Source organism: Podarcis cretensis (genome assembly GCF_951804945.1).
Source record: "Podarcis cretensis genome assembly, chromosome: 7".
Classification (NCBI taxonomy): Eukaryota; Metazoa; Chordata; class Lepidosauria; order Squamata; family Lacertidae; genus Podarcis; species Podarcis cretensis.
The window spans coordinates 50,967,087-50,984,355 of record NC_137176.1 but is presented as its reverse complement, the minus strand read 5'-3'; the positions used below and the strand labels follow the sequence as shown (position 1 = coordinate 50,984,355).

The window sequence follows — 17,269 nt, the reverse complement described above, 5'->3', positions numbered from 1 at the left end:
TATATGTGCAGAAGTGACTAGCCTTTGGCCTTCCAGATGTTAATTGGACTCCAACTCCCTGACCACTGGCAATGCTAGCTGGGGCAGATGTGAATTGGACTCCAGCAGTACCTGGTCCCCCATCCCTGCTCTAGTGCAATGCCTGAATCGCAAAACTGGCCAGATGGGAATCAGTGACATGAATCATACCCAAGTCTAATTTAAGTTACTGAGTGTTCACCCCATCCCACATCTCTTTCTTGAAAGCAGAACTTGGGGCTGCAAGTTTTAAACACACACACTCCTTCCAGCATAGTGGCAGAAGAAAATGAACTGGAGCCTCCTGATCCTGGAGGTGGTAATTCAATAGGTTTAGTCTCTGAAGAAAAGGGGGAAAGTTGTTGAGGATTCTTACCCAATAATCTAACTGCAAGATATTTCAGGTTCTCTGGGTAAAGCTTCAAGTCCATGAATGCAAATATTTTCAGTACACTGAAGCATTACTTTGTTGATGCAAAATTGAATCCAATCTTTCTGCGATGTAGTCTCATACATTTTGCCTCTAGACCAGCAAGGGGCCCTAATCCCAAATTCAGCTCTAAAAATGTGTTTCCAAATGTACGGGGAAAGAGGAGGCTGGAAACGGTACAGTAAGGCAACAAAAGGAGTTATTCTGCAGCCGAGACTCCAGCGTGGGAGGGAGGAAGCAGAGGAGTCAGACCAAGCACACTGGGACCTTGATCTCAAGTTGTGACCACACTGCAAACACTTTCAGAACGCTGGAGGTATTAATAGAGGTCTTTGACCATTGCAGTATAATGCGGAGGTGGTGGCAATGAATGCACATCATCACTTCTTCTGAAGTCTCTTATGTGTACCACCACAAAAGGAGGAGCTCCGGATATGAGGGTGGCTGTGCTAAGTGATGTGCTCATTAATGCCATTGGCATGCCAGAGGGTGGAAATCCTAGACAAAGCAATTAGCGTTGCAGTTCTGAGCTATAGTTCCCCATGGCATTTCTAAGCACAACTTTACTGTGTTTGTCTTTAGATAGCAGTTGTAGCTTAAGCTGGAGAGGAGTTAGATGCCATGACGCATAGTTTAGAAGAAACTTTGCAAATGTCATTTTTCTCTACCCAGTTAATGTACTTATTGTTAGATGTTTTAAATACTGTTTAGGAAATTAGGTTTCCCTGATACCTAGCATTTTATTTCAGTTCATTATACACACATAAGATAAATTGCTGCAGTCACTTAATAGCTGGCTGAGCCTGATATCTGTGGTAGTGCAGAACTGTATTTGAGCTATGTCAGAAATTACTAATTTATAATGCTTTACATATCTCTTTTGTCTCTGTCATTAATAAATGAAAGTGCAAATGAACACCTTTTTATGTGCACCTTTGCTTCAGAATAACAAAACTGACATGAAATTACTTCTCTAAGCAAGGGACTTTGTCTTCAGGTGTTAAACTTGAGCAGCAACAGTCTTGCCCATCCTGTCAAATTTGCAGTACAAGGACTTGCATATCTTTGCACTCAGATGTGTGTTGAGTTCATAGAGCAAGTGTGCAAGCTGCCTATTCACACATGACATAGACCATGCAAAAAGAGGAATCAGGGGCCACTCTGTTGCTTCTTGTTTCTCATGGGAGATGTCACCGTGTGTGTAATGCAAAAATGTGAGGAGAGGGGAGTGTTCTGCAAAGTTCAGAGTGTTCTTATCTCCAGTTGATATTACTTAAATTGAAACTAAATCCCATCTTGGAAGTCTACATCACACAGGATATCTGTCTTCAATGAATACTGTATTTCTGTAGGAAAATGTGTACAAAACATGTGAGGGCTTTTTGAAGGGGAAAAAACACTCCACGTGCCTGTTTTACCATGTCTATGTTTAATTTAAAATACTAATGTGTCCAAAATGCCCCTTCTCCTTGCAGCACTGATGTTCATGGAGCAAAAAAGTCTTGTGTGAAGCAGCTCTAGAAGTGTGTGAGTTTGAGTGAGTGAGTGTGTGTGTGTGTGTGTGAGAGAGAGAGAGAGAGAGAGAGAGAGAGAGAGAGAGAGAATAGTTAATCACGGTGTGAAATCTACCATTGTTTAATATTAATGTTTCATAATACTGCCATGGCATTGACCTGAATTGTAAATGAGTATCACGTACAGGGAAATCCTGATTGTTTCCTGGATTAGCTCTGTTGAGGATGTGTAGATTTGAACACAGCATTTGAATTACTTCCTCTTGGGAAACTCTGAAAGTGCAAAACTAGCCAGGCATGCTGTTCATGCCAAAGTATTCAGCTTTAAGCACATGCATAAGATGCATCTCCTCCAGTTCTGTCAAGTTGTTATTCACACTTAGCAAGGGCTTTGCATGTTTTTGAAGGTAGACATACACTAGCAGAACAACACTTGCACCAGTGGAAAGTTCTGCTGGCATCAAAGTTCTACCAGCATTGGCGCTCCATCAGCAATGTTTGACCAGGAGAGAGGAGGAAAGCGGATAGTGCCACGGGTAGGTGTGGGCATGATACAAAGCCCCTTTGTTTCCCTAGCATGGTCTCAGTAATGGTTCACTTAACTATGGATCTGGTACAGTCCATTCCCTTCTATTTTAGTCAGTGGAGGTAAGATTCCCATAGGGAATTGGATGTGGCAGTCTCTGTGCAAGCAGATCTCCAGGATATTTCACCTTATCCCCAGAGTATAAAGGCGAGTTAGAATTGCTATGCTCATTACTTATGTGGTAGCATGCAGTTAACAACTACAAATACTAAGAAGCAGAAACTGAATGCCACTCTGAATGTGAATAGGCTTTTGGAACAAAAGGAATATATTATGCTGTGTAATTATCTGTGTTGGGAAAGGGTGCAACCCAACTCTCTGATCCATTGCACTGGAGGCAGCTGGATGGGCCAAGGCCTCCCGCCTCCCTCCCTAGACCAGAACCAATAGGGTGGCAGCTCATTTGTTTCCCATGCACTCTCTAGCATAGGCATGTCCAAAGTCTGTTTCAGGGGCCTAATCCGGCCCCTGGGGTAAAATCCTTAAAAAAGCCCAACAACTTCAATCCTAAAAAAAAGCTTAACTTTGGTCGGCCCTCATGGCCCTTCACTTCATCAATTCTGGCCCTCTTTGAAAAAAGTTTGAACACCACTTATCTAGCATAAAATGCCAGGTCTCCTATAGCTACCAGGCGAGTTGTTAATTACAGGGGTGGGGTAAAATCACACATACATACATTCAAAAACACTGGAGGGGTTGGGGAAAAGGCCATCATTCTTGTCCTATCTCATGAATTCAAGGTGAGTTTATAATATATTCTTACTTTTCTTTTTCACATTCCTGTGTAATATGTTAAGCTTGACAGTAACTTGCCTAAAGCTACGCAGATGAATGTTATGGCTCAGCAGAGATTTGAACCTGGATCTTCCATGACCAAATCTGGCAACCTTTTGTGGGGGGGGGATGTATTTTCCTACTGGGAAAAGTATAAGTTATTTGTGATTTCTTAACTCTGGCAATGTGTTTGTGGGAGGTATTGCGAACTCAATATTTTTGCTCACTAAGGAACAATGGCCTCAGTAAATAGGAAAGGGTTGACAAAGGACTGGAGAATGTATCAAGAGCTAAAAGTCTGTAGCCCATTTGTTTAGTTTGTGTGGATGCAATTAATATTATTATTTTGAATTACATGAATATAGTGGATGCCCAAACACGTCTGATGGGTTTGTTCTATTCCTTCTGCATTCCATTTGTGCAATTTCCAGTGTGACTGGAAGGAGTGGTTCTTAGGCTGATCATCAGATTGGGATCTACACTTAACTCAGTAACAAAAATGCATATGGTGTAAAAGAGCCGACGATTTTAGGCAGTACTCTGTTTATGTGTGGAAATGTGATGCTTTCTCACATGCCATGCTCTTGGAGCCCTAGCCATTACTAGCTCCATTCCATTCTTATTTATTAGCTTATATTTATTTCTTATTTTTAAATTTATGAATCTCCTTCCATATAAGTCTCAGGGTGATTTCCAATCATACAATAAGAACAGGTTTAATAATAATAATAATAATAATAATAATAATAATAATTTTTATTTATACCCCACCTTCCCCAGCCAAGACCGGGCTCAGGGCAGCTAACAACCAATAATAAAAACAAGTTGATTAAAATACAATTTAAAAGATTAAGATACAACATTAAAACATTAGGATGCAGCCTCTTCACAGGAGGAGAAAGGAAAAAGAAAGAGGGGGAGGGAATCAAACTGATTCTAAGCCAAAGACCAGGTGGAACAACTCTGTCTTACAGGCAATTAAAAAGCAATTGAGAAAAACAAATTAAATTTAAAACATTTTTTTAAAAAAAATTCCCTATGTATTTTTATATTTATAACCCATCCTTCCTCCAAGGAATCGAGGTGGCATACAAAAATATGGTTCTTCCACTCCCCATTCTATCTTCACAACAACTCTGTGGGGTAGGATAGACTGAGAGACAGTGACTGGCCCAAGGTTGCCCTGTGATCTTCATGGCTGCATGAGGATTTGAACCCTGGACTCCCAGGTCCAGTGCTCCCAGGACTCCCAGGTCCAGTGCTTTAGCCACTACACCGCACAATACAAATATACACCCAAGGCTGAGACCCAAGAAAACCTAGCCTTCCCCGCATCCAGCTGAAGAAACTTGCCTCTGACACTCTTAAAGAGTGTAGACCAGAAAAGTGGCAATTTTTCTATGAAATTGTAAAGTTTCATCAAGGGGAGGCAGGCTCTGCAACCTAACTTGTGCATTCAGTATTGCTCACTCCTGATTCTCTGTGTCTCTTGGTTCAGCCATGTAGCTTGCCACTTGGCTACTTGCCTTGGGATAAGCTGCAATTCCTCCAGGCCATGATCAGTCCCAAGTAGTAAGCTCTGCCTGTCACCTTTCCTACAGTAATAGAATTTGATTGTTTCCTGGGCTTAGGAAACACTAGCATTTGTAGCCCAACTCTGTGTCATCTTCACTGATAGCACTTGTATATTCTCCTTTATGTTTTAACCTCCTATACATACATACACACACACACACACACACACACACACACACACGAGTATTCAACCATTGTAGTACTCCATTATGTCCTTGAAGCACAGATCCATGGCAGAACTATAGAGGCTGTCTTAAGCCAGAAAAGAGAGAATGCAGCTGGCACCTGCCACACTGCCAGTTATGGGAGTGGGATGAAAAATTCAGCAAAGTCAGTCCTAATTTGCAAGGCTTAGCAGGGGGTGGTCTTACTCGGTTCAAATGTTTGCTTTCCCTACATTAATTGCATTGTTTTTATTCTTTGGCTGGGGCATAATTTTTTCCAGGATATGTCAGAATTGCCTGTGTACATATGGTTTCATAGAATTTCATATTCAGTAAAGAAATCAGGTTGGTTGTAGAGGAAATTTAAATAAGACATTTTAAATAAATCTTGATCCGTTATCTGCAGTTTCAATAATTTTTAATTTGTTGTTTCTGCAGCTGTTGCTTTTATGCTTCATGTTCGAAATGACTTATCCGGGCATCTCTTAAATTTTCTGTGCTACAGGTGGCTTCGGGCGAATGCAACGAAGACACCGAGCTTTACAACATCACCCTCTGCACGGGAGACGAGCTGACGTTAATGGGGCAAGCGGAAATCCTCTATGCAAAATCTTCCAAGGAGAAGTCACGGCTCAACACCATCTTCAAGAAAATCGGGAAGCTCAATTCCATCAGCAAGCTGGGCAGAGGCAAGATGCCATGCCTGATCTGCATGAACCACAGGACCAACGAGAGCATCAGCCTTCCTTTCCAGTGCAAGGGCCGCTTCAGCACACGCAGCCCCCTGGAGCTGCAGATGCAGGAGGGCGAACACACCATTCGCAACATTGTGGAGAAGACGCGGCTGCCCGTGAATGTGACTGTGCCCAGCTCTCCGCCGCGAAACCCTTACGACCTGCATTTTGTCCGCGAGGGGCACCGCTACAAGTTTGTCAACATTCAGACCAAGACTGTGGTGGTTTGCTGTGCGCTGCACAGCAACAAAATCATTCCCATGCACTTCCCTTTGCATTTGGCTCTTCCAAAGTTCACGCTCCCCGAAAGCCTTGTGAAAGGGGAGGTGGGTCATGAAGCCTTTGTCAAGCACTGGTTCAGTCTCTGCCAAGAGCAGTTTGACATAGACGAGTATTCCCGTGGCGTGAGAGATGTGAAAGCCGACTGGAATGAAGAGTGCAAAAGTCCGCAGAAAGCCCGGCCCCACAGCCACAACCACATACCAAACTCTCTTAGCTACGCTCGGGACGAGTTGACGCAATCCTTCCACCGCCTCTCGGTTTGTGTTTATGGAAACAACCTCCATGGAAATAGTGAGGTGAACCTTCACGGCTGCAGGGACTTGTGCAATGAGTGGGCTTTATTCTCCCATGATGCCCTGCAGTGCCAGGACTCTGGCGATGGCAGCAGCGACTACCTGTTCCCTGAAGTTTGTGAAGAATCGTTGTGTTTGCCTATCAAACCGGAACTTCCTTATGAGGAACTGTGGCTGGACCAGGGGGGTGGGAAAATGAATGATCAGCCTTTCACTCGCTCACAAAGTGAGAAGAACAAATGTGACAGCTATAAGAGTTCTTTCCGGTCCAAGTGTGGCAATTCTTCTCTTCCAGCACCTGGGCCTATAACAGTAACATCAAAATCTCCAGAAGTTTCCCTACCTCCACCACCTGTGCCTCCTAAATCAGAAGCAGTAAGTCATGGTCTTTCTTTTTTCTAATAAAGATGGGTGGTGATGGTAGGTCCAGATCATATACTTAAAAGTGTTGATCTGGATAATGGGGTGAACTTGATTTCCTGACCCAGGATTGCAAGTCCTACTGTCATAATTGTGAATTCAGATGCTTTGGGATCCCCCAGATCTTCTGCAGAAAGAATTATTTCCTCAATTAGCCCATACCCATTTCATAGTTCTTGAAGGCTTAAGTACAATCCTGTATATATCTACTTAAAAGTATACCTCACTGAGCTCTGTGGGTCTTACTCACAATAAGATGGGTATAGGATAGCAGCCTTGGTGTTCATTTTCCCCCCTCTAGAGTTTGCACTTTTCTAGATTGGTTTGGAAGTAAACCACATTTGAGAACAGGATTTTATTGCGTCCAATAAAAATGTATCCCTGTAGAGCATGCATTTTTCTGTGCATTGTGCAACTTCACATGTAAATTTGAATGGAGAAATGTTTTTTTGCTATGCAAAGAATTTTTGCCATTTTTAATGGTAAGATGAAACTCAATGCTGAATGAATATGTCCTCCCAAGAACAAAAGGTCACCAACTTGGAACCTGCTTAATGTTCCTGGGGAAGAAGAAAAATGGAGAAACACTTGAGTGATGGAAATTGACTTAGCAAATTGAACAGGCAAGGGTTTTTGGGTTTTTTAAAAAAGGGGTCTCTATGTTGCAAACCGTAAGTATTCCATGTAATACTTTGCATCAAGGAACAGTATGATTAAAATTGCATTAGAGCTGAGCATATGGGTCAAAAAATAATATGCCCTGAATGGAAAAATCAGCAGTAGAAATCAATAAAATGGTGGAATTAAATAAAATATGGCGTAGAGATAGAAAATGGTTTTAAGGAGTTAAGGGTCACTGGAGACTCTTTTTTGGCAGCGTACGTGCATGTGGTTTTTTTTTGTCCCAACATTGACTCTCATCAGACAGATTTTCGAAAGTATGCATAATGCTATAAAACTGAGGTGAAAGTAAGAACAGAAAACTAGTCCAAAACTAGGTCTGGATCAGACCCTAAGCCCATCTAGGCCTACATCCTGCTTCCCACACTGAATAACCAATGCCTGTAGGAAGGCAGCAGGCAGGTCATGAGAACAATGGCTTTCTCCCACTGTTGTTCCCCGGTATGCTCCCTCTGATGCTGGAGCTAATATATAACCATCACGACTTGCAGCCATTGATATCCTTTCCTGAATCTCCCACCATTTGGTGTCATTGGTTGGCTCCAGTTTTTAATATGAGGAGAGAAACCTTTTTCTCTATCTACTTCCCCCACACTATTCTTTCTCCCTCTCTCATGTTCCTTCCAACTTGCCTTTTTTCAAAACTTAAAAGCCACAAATGTTATAGCCTTTCCTCATAGGGCAGTTATTCCAGCCCTACACTCATTCGAGTTGCCTTTTCTTCATATTTTTCCAGCTCTACAATATCCTTTTTGAGAAGTGGCAACCAGAACTGTACACAGTATTCCAAGTGTGGCCGCACAATAAATTTGCCATTACAGTGGTACCTCAGGTTACATACGCTTCAGGTTACAGACTCCGCTAACCCAGAAATAGTGCTTCAGGTTAAGAACTTTGCTTCAGGATGAGAACAGAAATTGTGATCGGGCGGTGCGGCAGCAGTGGGAGGCCCCATTAGCTAAAGTTGTGCTTCAGGTTAAGAACAGTTTCAGGTTAAGAACAGACCTCCAGAATGAATTAAGTACTTAACCCGAGGTACCACTGTATACCTGACATGGAATTTGCCTTTTGTACAGGACACAGGGTAGGCATTTTCATTTAGCTATCCTCCACACTCTCAAAATCCATTAGGCATGTAGAAATTCTTAGACACATCAAAAATATTTCCCTGAATTATATAGCCATGGTGTTGTAGCATATTGTTAACCTAACTTTAGAAGTTATTTAAATATGCCTTGGCTTAATGAATACCAGTTGGTAGCTGCACGCTAAAAAAAAATACATGTTTCTGGAGGTAAAGGCATTTCTCTATATATTTGGTTTAATGCAGTGAGTAAGTAAGACTCTTGTTTATTCCTGGCACAATATTTACAGAGCATGTTTGCTTCATTTGTTACTGCTGAGCATACATTTTTTACTCTTAAAGCTCCAAAACAGTGCCCTATGGAGCCTTTCTTGGTACAGGACTGTCTTCTGGGTTGAAGTTCTCTCTAGGACTGAGCTACTTCTTCACAATGAATATGTAGACAACATTTTATCGCACTTTATAAAAGCATTATTATTGCTCTGCATACCATACTGATGCTTGAGTCGGAATTTAATCAATTTATTGCAATCTAGGGGGCAACACTGAAAGCTCGTTGGTGCTATGGCTGAATTCAGTAACAGCCACAAAAGAAAAATCATTTAGATTTTTTTGCTTGGGAATTGAAGGGCTCTTTAAAGATTAGCTACTCACATGGAGGTCATCAAAGTGCTATCCTCTGGCCCCTCACTTCTACTCAGTTGACACAGCATTGCCTTGACCACTGTACAGCTAGTACCTCTGTACCCACACCTGTCACCCCCATTATTCTGATGCCCTGCCACAGGTGGGATAAATTGGTCTTTGCCAGGAATGTCCACTTCGTATTGTTTTAGTTTTACTATCTCTGCTTTTTGTGTTTTAAGCTCTGTTTTGGTGTTTTAATTGTACATCACCTTGATGTGTAGAAGGTGATTAATAAATTGATGACGATGATGCATAGCTGCTTGCACAATGGCAGGTATAGTGCTGCATTCTGGATATATAAAACATTTTAATATCTTGAAATAAGCATTAAAAATCAAAGCCTTGTATTCACTGCTAGTATTCACACAGAGAGAAATTCTCCCATTGTTGTAGTATGCTATCTTGCACCTTAAAAAAAAAAAAAACAACAACTTACAGTTACAAAACCTGCAATCACAACATTGAAGGGTGGTTACAACTGAAATGTGCAGACTGTCTTGCCTGGTTTTTAAAACACCAGTTTTAAAACGCTTGCAGTTTTCTGTGATAGCAACTCTAAATGATTTCCCATTTCCTACTGGGTAGTTGCATATTTTAATATTTTACCATGGCTTCTAGTTATGGAAGAAGAAGTTCACCTTCACTCTAGTCTCCTCTTCAGACGTTTCTTGCTCACATAGGTAGACTGTTTGTATATGGGCAGATGACCAAAGTAAGCTGGGTCCAGTAACATCTGTACCAGCTCATGCAATCCTTCAGTGGCTACCATATGCCCTCTGCTGGCAGCAGATAAGTAGACAGGCTATGCTTTCTATATGAATACATATCTGCTACTAAGAAGGCAATAACATTGTATTCCATTAGTCAGGGTTTGCTTGTTTTTAACCACCTTTGTGGGCATTGCAGGATGAATTGTGATCCTTAAAAAACTGGGACCTGAGCTGATGCATCTACCTCTGATTCCGATGAGGTTACCCACCTGGACTCTCAAGCCTTGTCTTAAATTCTTGCACACCAGGTGTGATGCAGGGGTGAAGAAAAAGAGCTGGGAAGTCACCCAGGAAATCCAGATCTTGCTTGATCAGTGCACTCACTAGGTGGGCTTAAGCAAGTCATTCTCTCTCAGCTTCGGTTGTGCATCTGTAGTAAGTACTGACCTGCTTTATAGGCAGTGCTTTTTTCTGGGGGTACTCAAGGGTACACAGTACCTTTTTTATAGAAGAAAAGCACTGTTTACAGGGTTTCTGTATGGATTGCTGGTTACTTATGCAGTGTGCTTTGAACATACTAAAGTTCTGCCGAATGATAAAGTTTTATTTCCCTCCTAGGTCAGAGAAGAATGTAGACTCCTGAATGCCCCTCCTGTTCCTCCACGAAATTCAAAGCCAACATCCACCAGTCCATCTGTTCCTCCGCGGGCAAACAAACCAGCACGGCAGCAGACTCGTTCTCCTAGTCCAACACTCTCGTACTATTCATCAGGGCTGCACAACATGTAAGTACGGAACACTTCTGGCTCTCAGCCTTCTCTTGTTCATGAATGCTTACAGTAACTGTGGAGAACATCCTTCCAAGTTATTTCTTCAAACAGTTTTGTGCAAAGTTTCCCTGTAATAACTATACATTTAATAGGTAAGGTAATTTAGCCTCTTGTCTTAATAGATACCTTTGGGTTTTCCTTACAGCTTAAACAGTGGTACCTCGGGTTAAGTACTTAATTCGTTCCAGAGGTCCATACTTAACCTGAAACTGTTCTTAACCTGAAGCACCACTTTAACTAATGGGGCCTCCTGCTGCCACCGTGCCGCCAGAGCACGATTTCTGTTCTCATCCTGAAGCAAAGTTCTTCACCTGAAGCACTATTGAAGCATATGTAACCTGAAACATATGTAACCCAAAGTACCACTGTATAAGGGAACAGTCGCTGAAGTGGATTACTCCAGCCATTTAAAAAAACAACCCAACTCATTAGGGAAGTCCAAATTACTGTAACAAGAAATCCCTGCAGTTTTGCACTGTGCTTTGAAAATTGGTCCACATGTAGACGGGCACACTATGGATTGTGAGGCACTGGATATTAATGTCAAAGGAAGCATTACAGTGCACTGTCATAGAGCACATGTTTTGCAAGTTCAGTCCCTTAGAATGAACATGAGAATTATCTCTCGTATCTGTCTAGATCCTTCTACCTACTAGGTTTAAGGTACAGGGGCCATACATCTGTTCTTTATTAAATTAGCAGAGTCCATATTTCATTATTTCAGTTCAGAATACACAGTGTACCACCCTATTTCCCCCTATACATTTAGTCTAACATGCAATGTTAGATAACTTCGCAAGCTTTACTGGCATGATGAAAAGTGATTTAAAAAAACTTCCCATTGGTGTATAGCAGCAAGCTTAATCAATGTGGTCCCCTCCACTTAAGTGAACAAATTTGCTTAGAAATTACAAAATAATTGTCAGTACAGTTAACTGCTTTTCAGGGAATGGGTGTTGTTTGGCTTTGCATGTCGCCCCCCAAGTCTAATTCCTGTGTTTGAATTTGTGATGTGCAAACAGTTCTGCAGAAGGGAAATTGTATAAAGACACTGACCGCCATCTTGACATAATGTAAGGCAAAGTAATAGCTTTCTCACATGACCACCAAGTACCAAAGTAATTATCTTTTTGCTTATCTTTTAAAAAAAAAAAGCAATGCTGCAGAAGGAGAAGCTGAGTCCGCCTCCGAGAGTGCTCCTGTTGCTTGCTATCCGTGCAGCACAGTGAAGGCTGACCTACAAGATTTTGGCAACCTACTGCCTTTTGGAAGCCCCTCTGCTGATGCTCTGTCCTCCAGGCTGTCGTGGCCAAATCATTGTTCCAGGGCTGCTGAAGGCCTTAACAGGGGTGAATTTCTATTGGACCCAAGCAGGAGTTACAGTTATCCAAGACAGAAGACTCCTGGCACACCAAAGAGAAACTGCCCAGCAACTTTTACATTTGACTTGGATAGAAGTGAATTTCCTGTAGGGGACACCCTACCAGCTGCAGCAGAACCTGGTTGTGCAGTGCCCACTTGCCCAAAGTCAGCAAGTTACTCTCTCGAGTGCACCGATGAGAAGAGCCTGGCAGTCAGTAGCACACCGCAGTCTCTCTCGTGTCCTGCCTTACCCCCTCGTGCACCAAAAGCGGCAGATGAGAAGCCCGGCCTTGACTTGTGTCCACTGCCTTTCAGAATAGATGGTGCGGAGGAAGAGCCGCAGGCAGGCTCGCCAGACCTTTCTGAAGATCAGTACCTTGGGAAAAAGGGCATGCAAGATATCTTTGCCATCCCTTATCCTTTCTCATCTCCCCTCCACCTTCAGCTAGCACCTCGGTCCTGCGGCGACGGCTCTCCTTGGCAGCCCCCTGTGGATCTGTCTGGACTTTCAATAGAGGAAGTTTCTAAATCTCTGAGGTTTATAGGTTTATCTGAGGATGTCATATCCTTTTTCGTTACAGAGAAGATTGACGGCAACTTGCTTGTTCAGCTCAATGAAGAGATCCTTTTGGAGGACTTCAAGCTAAGCAAGTTGCAGGTGAAGAAAATACTGCAGTTCATTAACGGCTGGCGACCTAAAATGTAGAGCTACGAAGCCGGTGCAATAAAACTCAGAGAGAGGTGTGCCAGAAGCACCGGGGGCTAATACACAGTCTCTCGTTTTTGTTTTTGTTTTTGCACTAAAATCCTCTGTTGCTCTTATGTAAATATAGTAGCAGGAAAAAAACATTCTTACTATGCAGATATTCTGAGTGGTGAGCAGACTCTTTTGTACATAGTAGAAACAGGGAGGTGTGCCTTGTGCATCCCTGAACATTCAGAAGCTGCTAAACAGTGGGCTTTAAAGGGAATTTAATTTGTACTCAGTGTAGTCTATTAAGACATTATATTTATTATTATTGATTAGGCAAAGCTGAACAGCACACAAATCACCTTGATTTTTGTGTGTTTACCAATAAATGTATTTCCTCTTGGGGGTTTTTTTGTTTTTGTTTTTTGTATTCTGATGGCTGCATACCTTGCCTTCAGTTCTGATTTATCCAGTGGTTAGTGTCCTTCTCCCACTCGTTCTAATTGTTGGGATAGCATTCCTTTTATATGTGGGTTGTGATTAGAACCCTTTTCTGAATGAATCCATCTTCCAGAAGGAAATTCAAACCGCAAAAAAAAAAACCGACAAAGAATTTAGTAGCTTCGCGTCACCTCCAGATGAGTGCAAATTTCTCATTGAAAAGGCAATACAAGTTCACCACTTATTTCTCTGCCTAGTTGAAAACAGGGTTGGTTTTTATAGAGTTGTTGGCCTTTAGGAGAGCAATACTTACCGGTAATCCTCTGCTCTTAAATCTCTTGTGAGCTGTCACTGCCCTGCTCACACATGCATTGTTTTCCTTTCTGCCTTGTTATCCACCTGTGGCCTCTCTTTCTGCTCAGTTATAATTTACAGGGTGAGAAGGGGAAAAGAGAGGTAGCAAAAAACACATTCAGCTTCTACACACATGTATTTATAAAGGGGCAATGATCTATGAACGCAGCATAATTTTCAACCTAATAGCACTTGAGGGAGAAGGAAGGCCTTGGTCTTTCATATAGCTCTGGGGTAAGGGCAGGATTTGGGGTAGTTCAGCCCAAACAGTTTAGAAGTCATAGCCCTACCAATCTACTTCTCAGAATGGCCCCAGTTTGATTTACCATCGTACTGTTTCCCTTAGAAACTGTCGCAATCAAGGCAGGTATTCTTTTTTACCCAGTCGAGTTCTCTTGCATAGCAGATAACAGATACAGAAAGGGATAGAATAGGCATAGGTTCCTTTCAGTGTTCGGGAGCAAAGGGGTTCTGAAATGCAGAAATGTGCTGTTCTGAAATGTGCTCTTTGTTTTACAGAATTTATTTTGGAAAAGGTTTTGTATTAGAGAAACAAAGAAAGATTTGGATTTCAAATGTGATTGAAACTACTTTGCATTCAATCTGAGCAAATTTTGATGGCTTGCATTAGTACAAATAACTGTTAGAGAACAATGCACCCATTGGCTTGGGTGTAAAATGCACACAAGGTGAGAATGATCTGCCTTGGAGTGCAGATTTTCAGGAAATAAGACACAGATGCAGCAGTTCAGTGGTTCATCCTAGATGCTTTGTATTGCTGCTGCTTCTCTAAGGTTTCTTAAAAAAACCATAATTAGGGAAGAGTGAAACTTAAACACTAACCTAAATTAAACGTGTTCACATTTCCCAAAACTAAATCTAGTCTAATCAAAATTAAGCTGATTAAATGATGATTAAAAAATGTTTAGAGGAAGTAGAATAGTTGAGGTTACCCTCCTATTCTTGAAATAATATATGAATGTTTTAGGATCCTAATCTATGAAATGCATTTGACTATTTAAAAAGTGGGGTGAGGAGAATGCAAACTTGGCCCACATGGTGTGTGATGTATTTACCTAGCCAGCCTGTTTTCATTATGCTAGACAACAAATACATCGAAGTCTTAGGAAGGGAATCCAGGTCTTAACACAACACTACTAATCCCATTGCTTATTCATAAGAGTTAAACAGCTAGGATAAAGGATTTCATGTTTGTATTTAAAGCTTCCCCTCCCCATCCAATCCTTAATGCAGTGTTTCTTAATGTGATATTTTCATTAATTTTTCTTCAGTTATCTTTGTTCATTGGGAAAAAACTACTTGGGAAGCTTACAGAAGACTGCATGCTGTAATTGTGGGAGAAAGCTGAAGACAGTTCTTGCCATTAGGGGGGAGATTGTAAACTGCTTGATTTTTTTTTTAAAAAAAAAACACTTTGGGAACTTGATTAAAAGTACTTTCTCCATACATTAGTAGACTAGTGTAGTTAGGTGGATTCTCATGTGAGGAGATGTCAGTGATGATCCCAGGAATTCTCATGATGTAATGTCCCGCCCCCGCCCCCCGTATCTCATAGGATTGCAAGCACTTCAGTGGCCAAGTACAGCACTGAACTGCATTTGTATAGGAAGAAATTCTATGTACTTTAACTTCAGTGGCCCAGTTCACATGGAATGCTAAACCATGGGATAACCCTATGTGCACAATCTTGAATGAGCCAAAGTCTCTAGAGAACATCACCAGTATTTACTTTTATTTTCCCTTAATGTTGACTTGTTGTGTTATCCAGTTCCTTTTTACTTACCGGTGCTTTTTTCTGGGGGTAATCAAGGTACACAGTACCAACACCTCTTTTTCTAGAAGCTTTTCTAGAAGAAAAGCACCGATAAGCACCATGGTTTAGTGTTATGTGTGAACATGGCCAATGGTTTCCGTTGTAAGGTGAGTTAACGTAAGGAAATTAATGGAAGGAGAGTTTCCTGACTCTTCCTCCCCTTGCAGCCTCCTGTGCCCCACGAAAAGACTCTAGAGTAGGCATGGCCAAACTTGGGCCTCCAGCTGTTTTGGGGCTACAGTTCCCATCATCCCCGACCCTTGGTCCTGTTAGCTAGGGATGATGGGAGTTGTAGTCCCAAAACAGCTGGAGGGCCAAGTTTCACCATGCCTGCTCTAGAGGATCATTGACCCTTCTAAGCAATAGGGGGGCTGCTAAGGAAAGAGAAAAGCTTAAAATTGTCTTAGGATCCAACTTCTCTTAGATTCAACTTCTCTTAGCATCCAAGCCAAGCCAACATTCTTTCAGTTCATTCAGACAATCATGTCAAACCATTGTTGAGAAATCTTAACTGTGGTTTGGCATCATATAGCAAACCTTGGCAGTTGAGTGCTTATCAGTTTGGAAGTTAAATTGCAGTTGCCTGACATCTTTGTTTCTGTTTTCAAAAACCTATTTGTACTTCAAGCAAGGGTTCCTATGATAGCTCCTCACAGTGTATAATCCCTTGTGATTTGACAAGCGCTCACCACATGGTTAAAATCTTTTAATAGTGAAGGGTTTGCAGGATGATGGGGGGGAGGCAATGTTTCCAATTTCTAGCAAGTTTTCTCTTAATGGAAAATAATTCTGTGCTTTGGGCAACCTCAATCCTACCATAATCTTATGCATGTTTCCTAGGAGTAAGCCTCATTGAACACAATAGGATTTACTTCAATAACAAGTGTTTAGGATTGTGGTTCTGGTCTTGGTGTGGCATCAAAGCAGTTAATAATCCCATACCTTAATTTAATTTACAATTAAATCCATTCAGTTCATAAGTGCTATATGGCACACTGAATTTACCGTACTCTGTTTCATGTCTGGTTGTAACTTTATTGCCTTCTGGGTCATCATATTTAAGAAGTTAGTGAGAGCAGGTGTGGGAAACTGGTGACTTTTCAAATGTTGCTGAACAACTTCCAGCAGCCCTAGCAAGCATGGTCAATGGAGTTGTAGTTCAGCATCATCTGGGGGGGCCAAACATTCCCCACACCTGACTTAGGAGTGGTGAGATTAGTAGCGCACACACACTGCATGTCCTTTTATCCCAGACTTCGTAGTGACTCTCATTTCTGCATTGGAATGTTGTTGGGTTTTCCCCCCATATTCTGTTCTCTGCCTTTGCTTCCACAGATCATTGTTGTTGCCTTGTAGCGTTTTGAGAATTCGTTTGTCCCACCAGCATCACCCAGTAAAATATTTTTAACAATGTTAGTCTATTGGCGGATTAATGGCTGAGGGAGCATTCCTAAGCATTTGTGCACCACCCAAGGAGCAATACTAATCCTTTCAACCCTGACCACTTACACAAGGACTCCAGTGTCTCCTCACTCCCGAAGTATGTTCACAGATCTTATTTCTTGCAGGATCAGAGATAGAATTTTTCCATGATGCCATGCGAATAGCATTCAGAGCAAGGGGAAGCACCCAGGCTGGCAGGCAGCATTCTTGCCGGGACAGTGCCTGCTCCTTGGCAGATTGCAACATAGGACTGGGAGGTGTAACAAGGACCTCTCATATGACTCAGTCCTCAACGTTAATCGTGCAGCCTCCCATATATATTCTGATTAAAAGGAGTATCCCATCTTATAGCCCCTGATGAT

General features: G+C 41.9%; 1 protein-coding gene across 4 annotated transcripts in view; it reads left to right on the top strand.

The window, feature by feature from the left end:
- Positions 1-15,044, top strand: part of GAREM1 (GRB2 associated regulator of MAPK1 subtype 1) — a 72,529-nt gene extending 57,485 nt beyond the window's left edge. For all 4 annotated transcript variants that reach the window (XM_079982671.1, XM_079982673.1, XM_079982674.1 and 1 more), the window contains 3 exons: positions 5,567-6,745; positions 10,571-10,737; positions 11,938-15,044. In XM_079982671.1, coding sequence (XP_079838797.1) covers positions 5,567-6,745; positions 10,571-10,737; positions 11,938-12,850 — 2,259 coding nt within the window. In that variant the 3' untranslated portion in view covers positions 12,851-15,044. The remainder of the gene's footprint in view (positions 1-5,566; positions 6,746-10,570; positions 10,738-11,937) is intronic.
- The last annotated feature ends 2,225 nt before the right edge of the window (positions 15,045-17,269 follow it).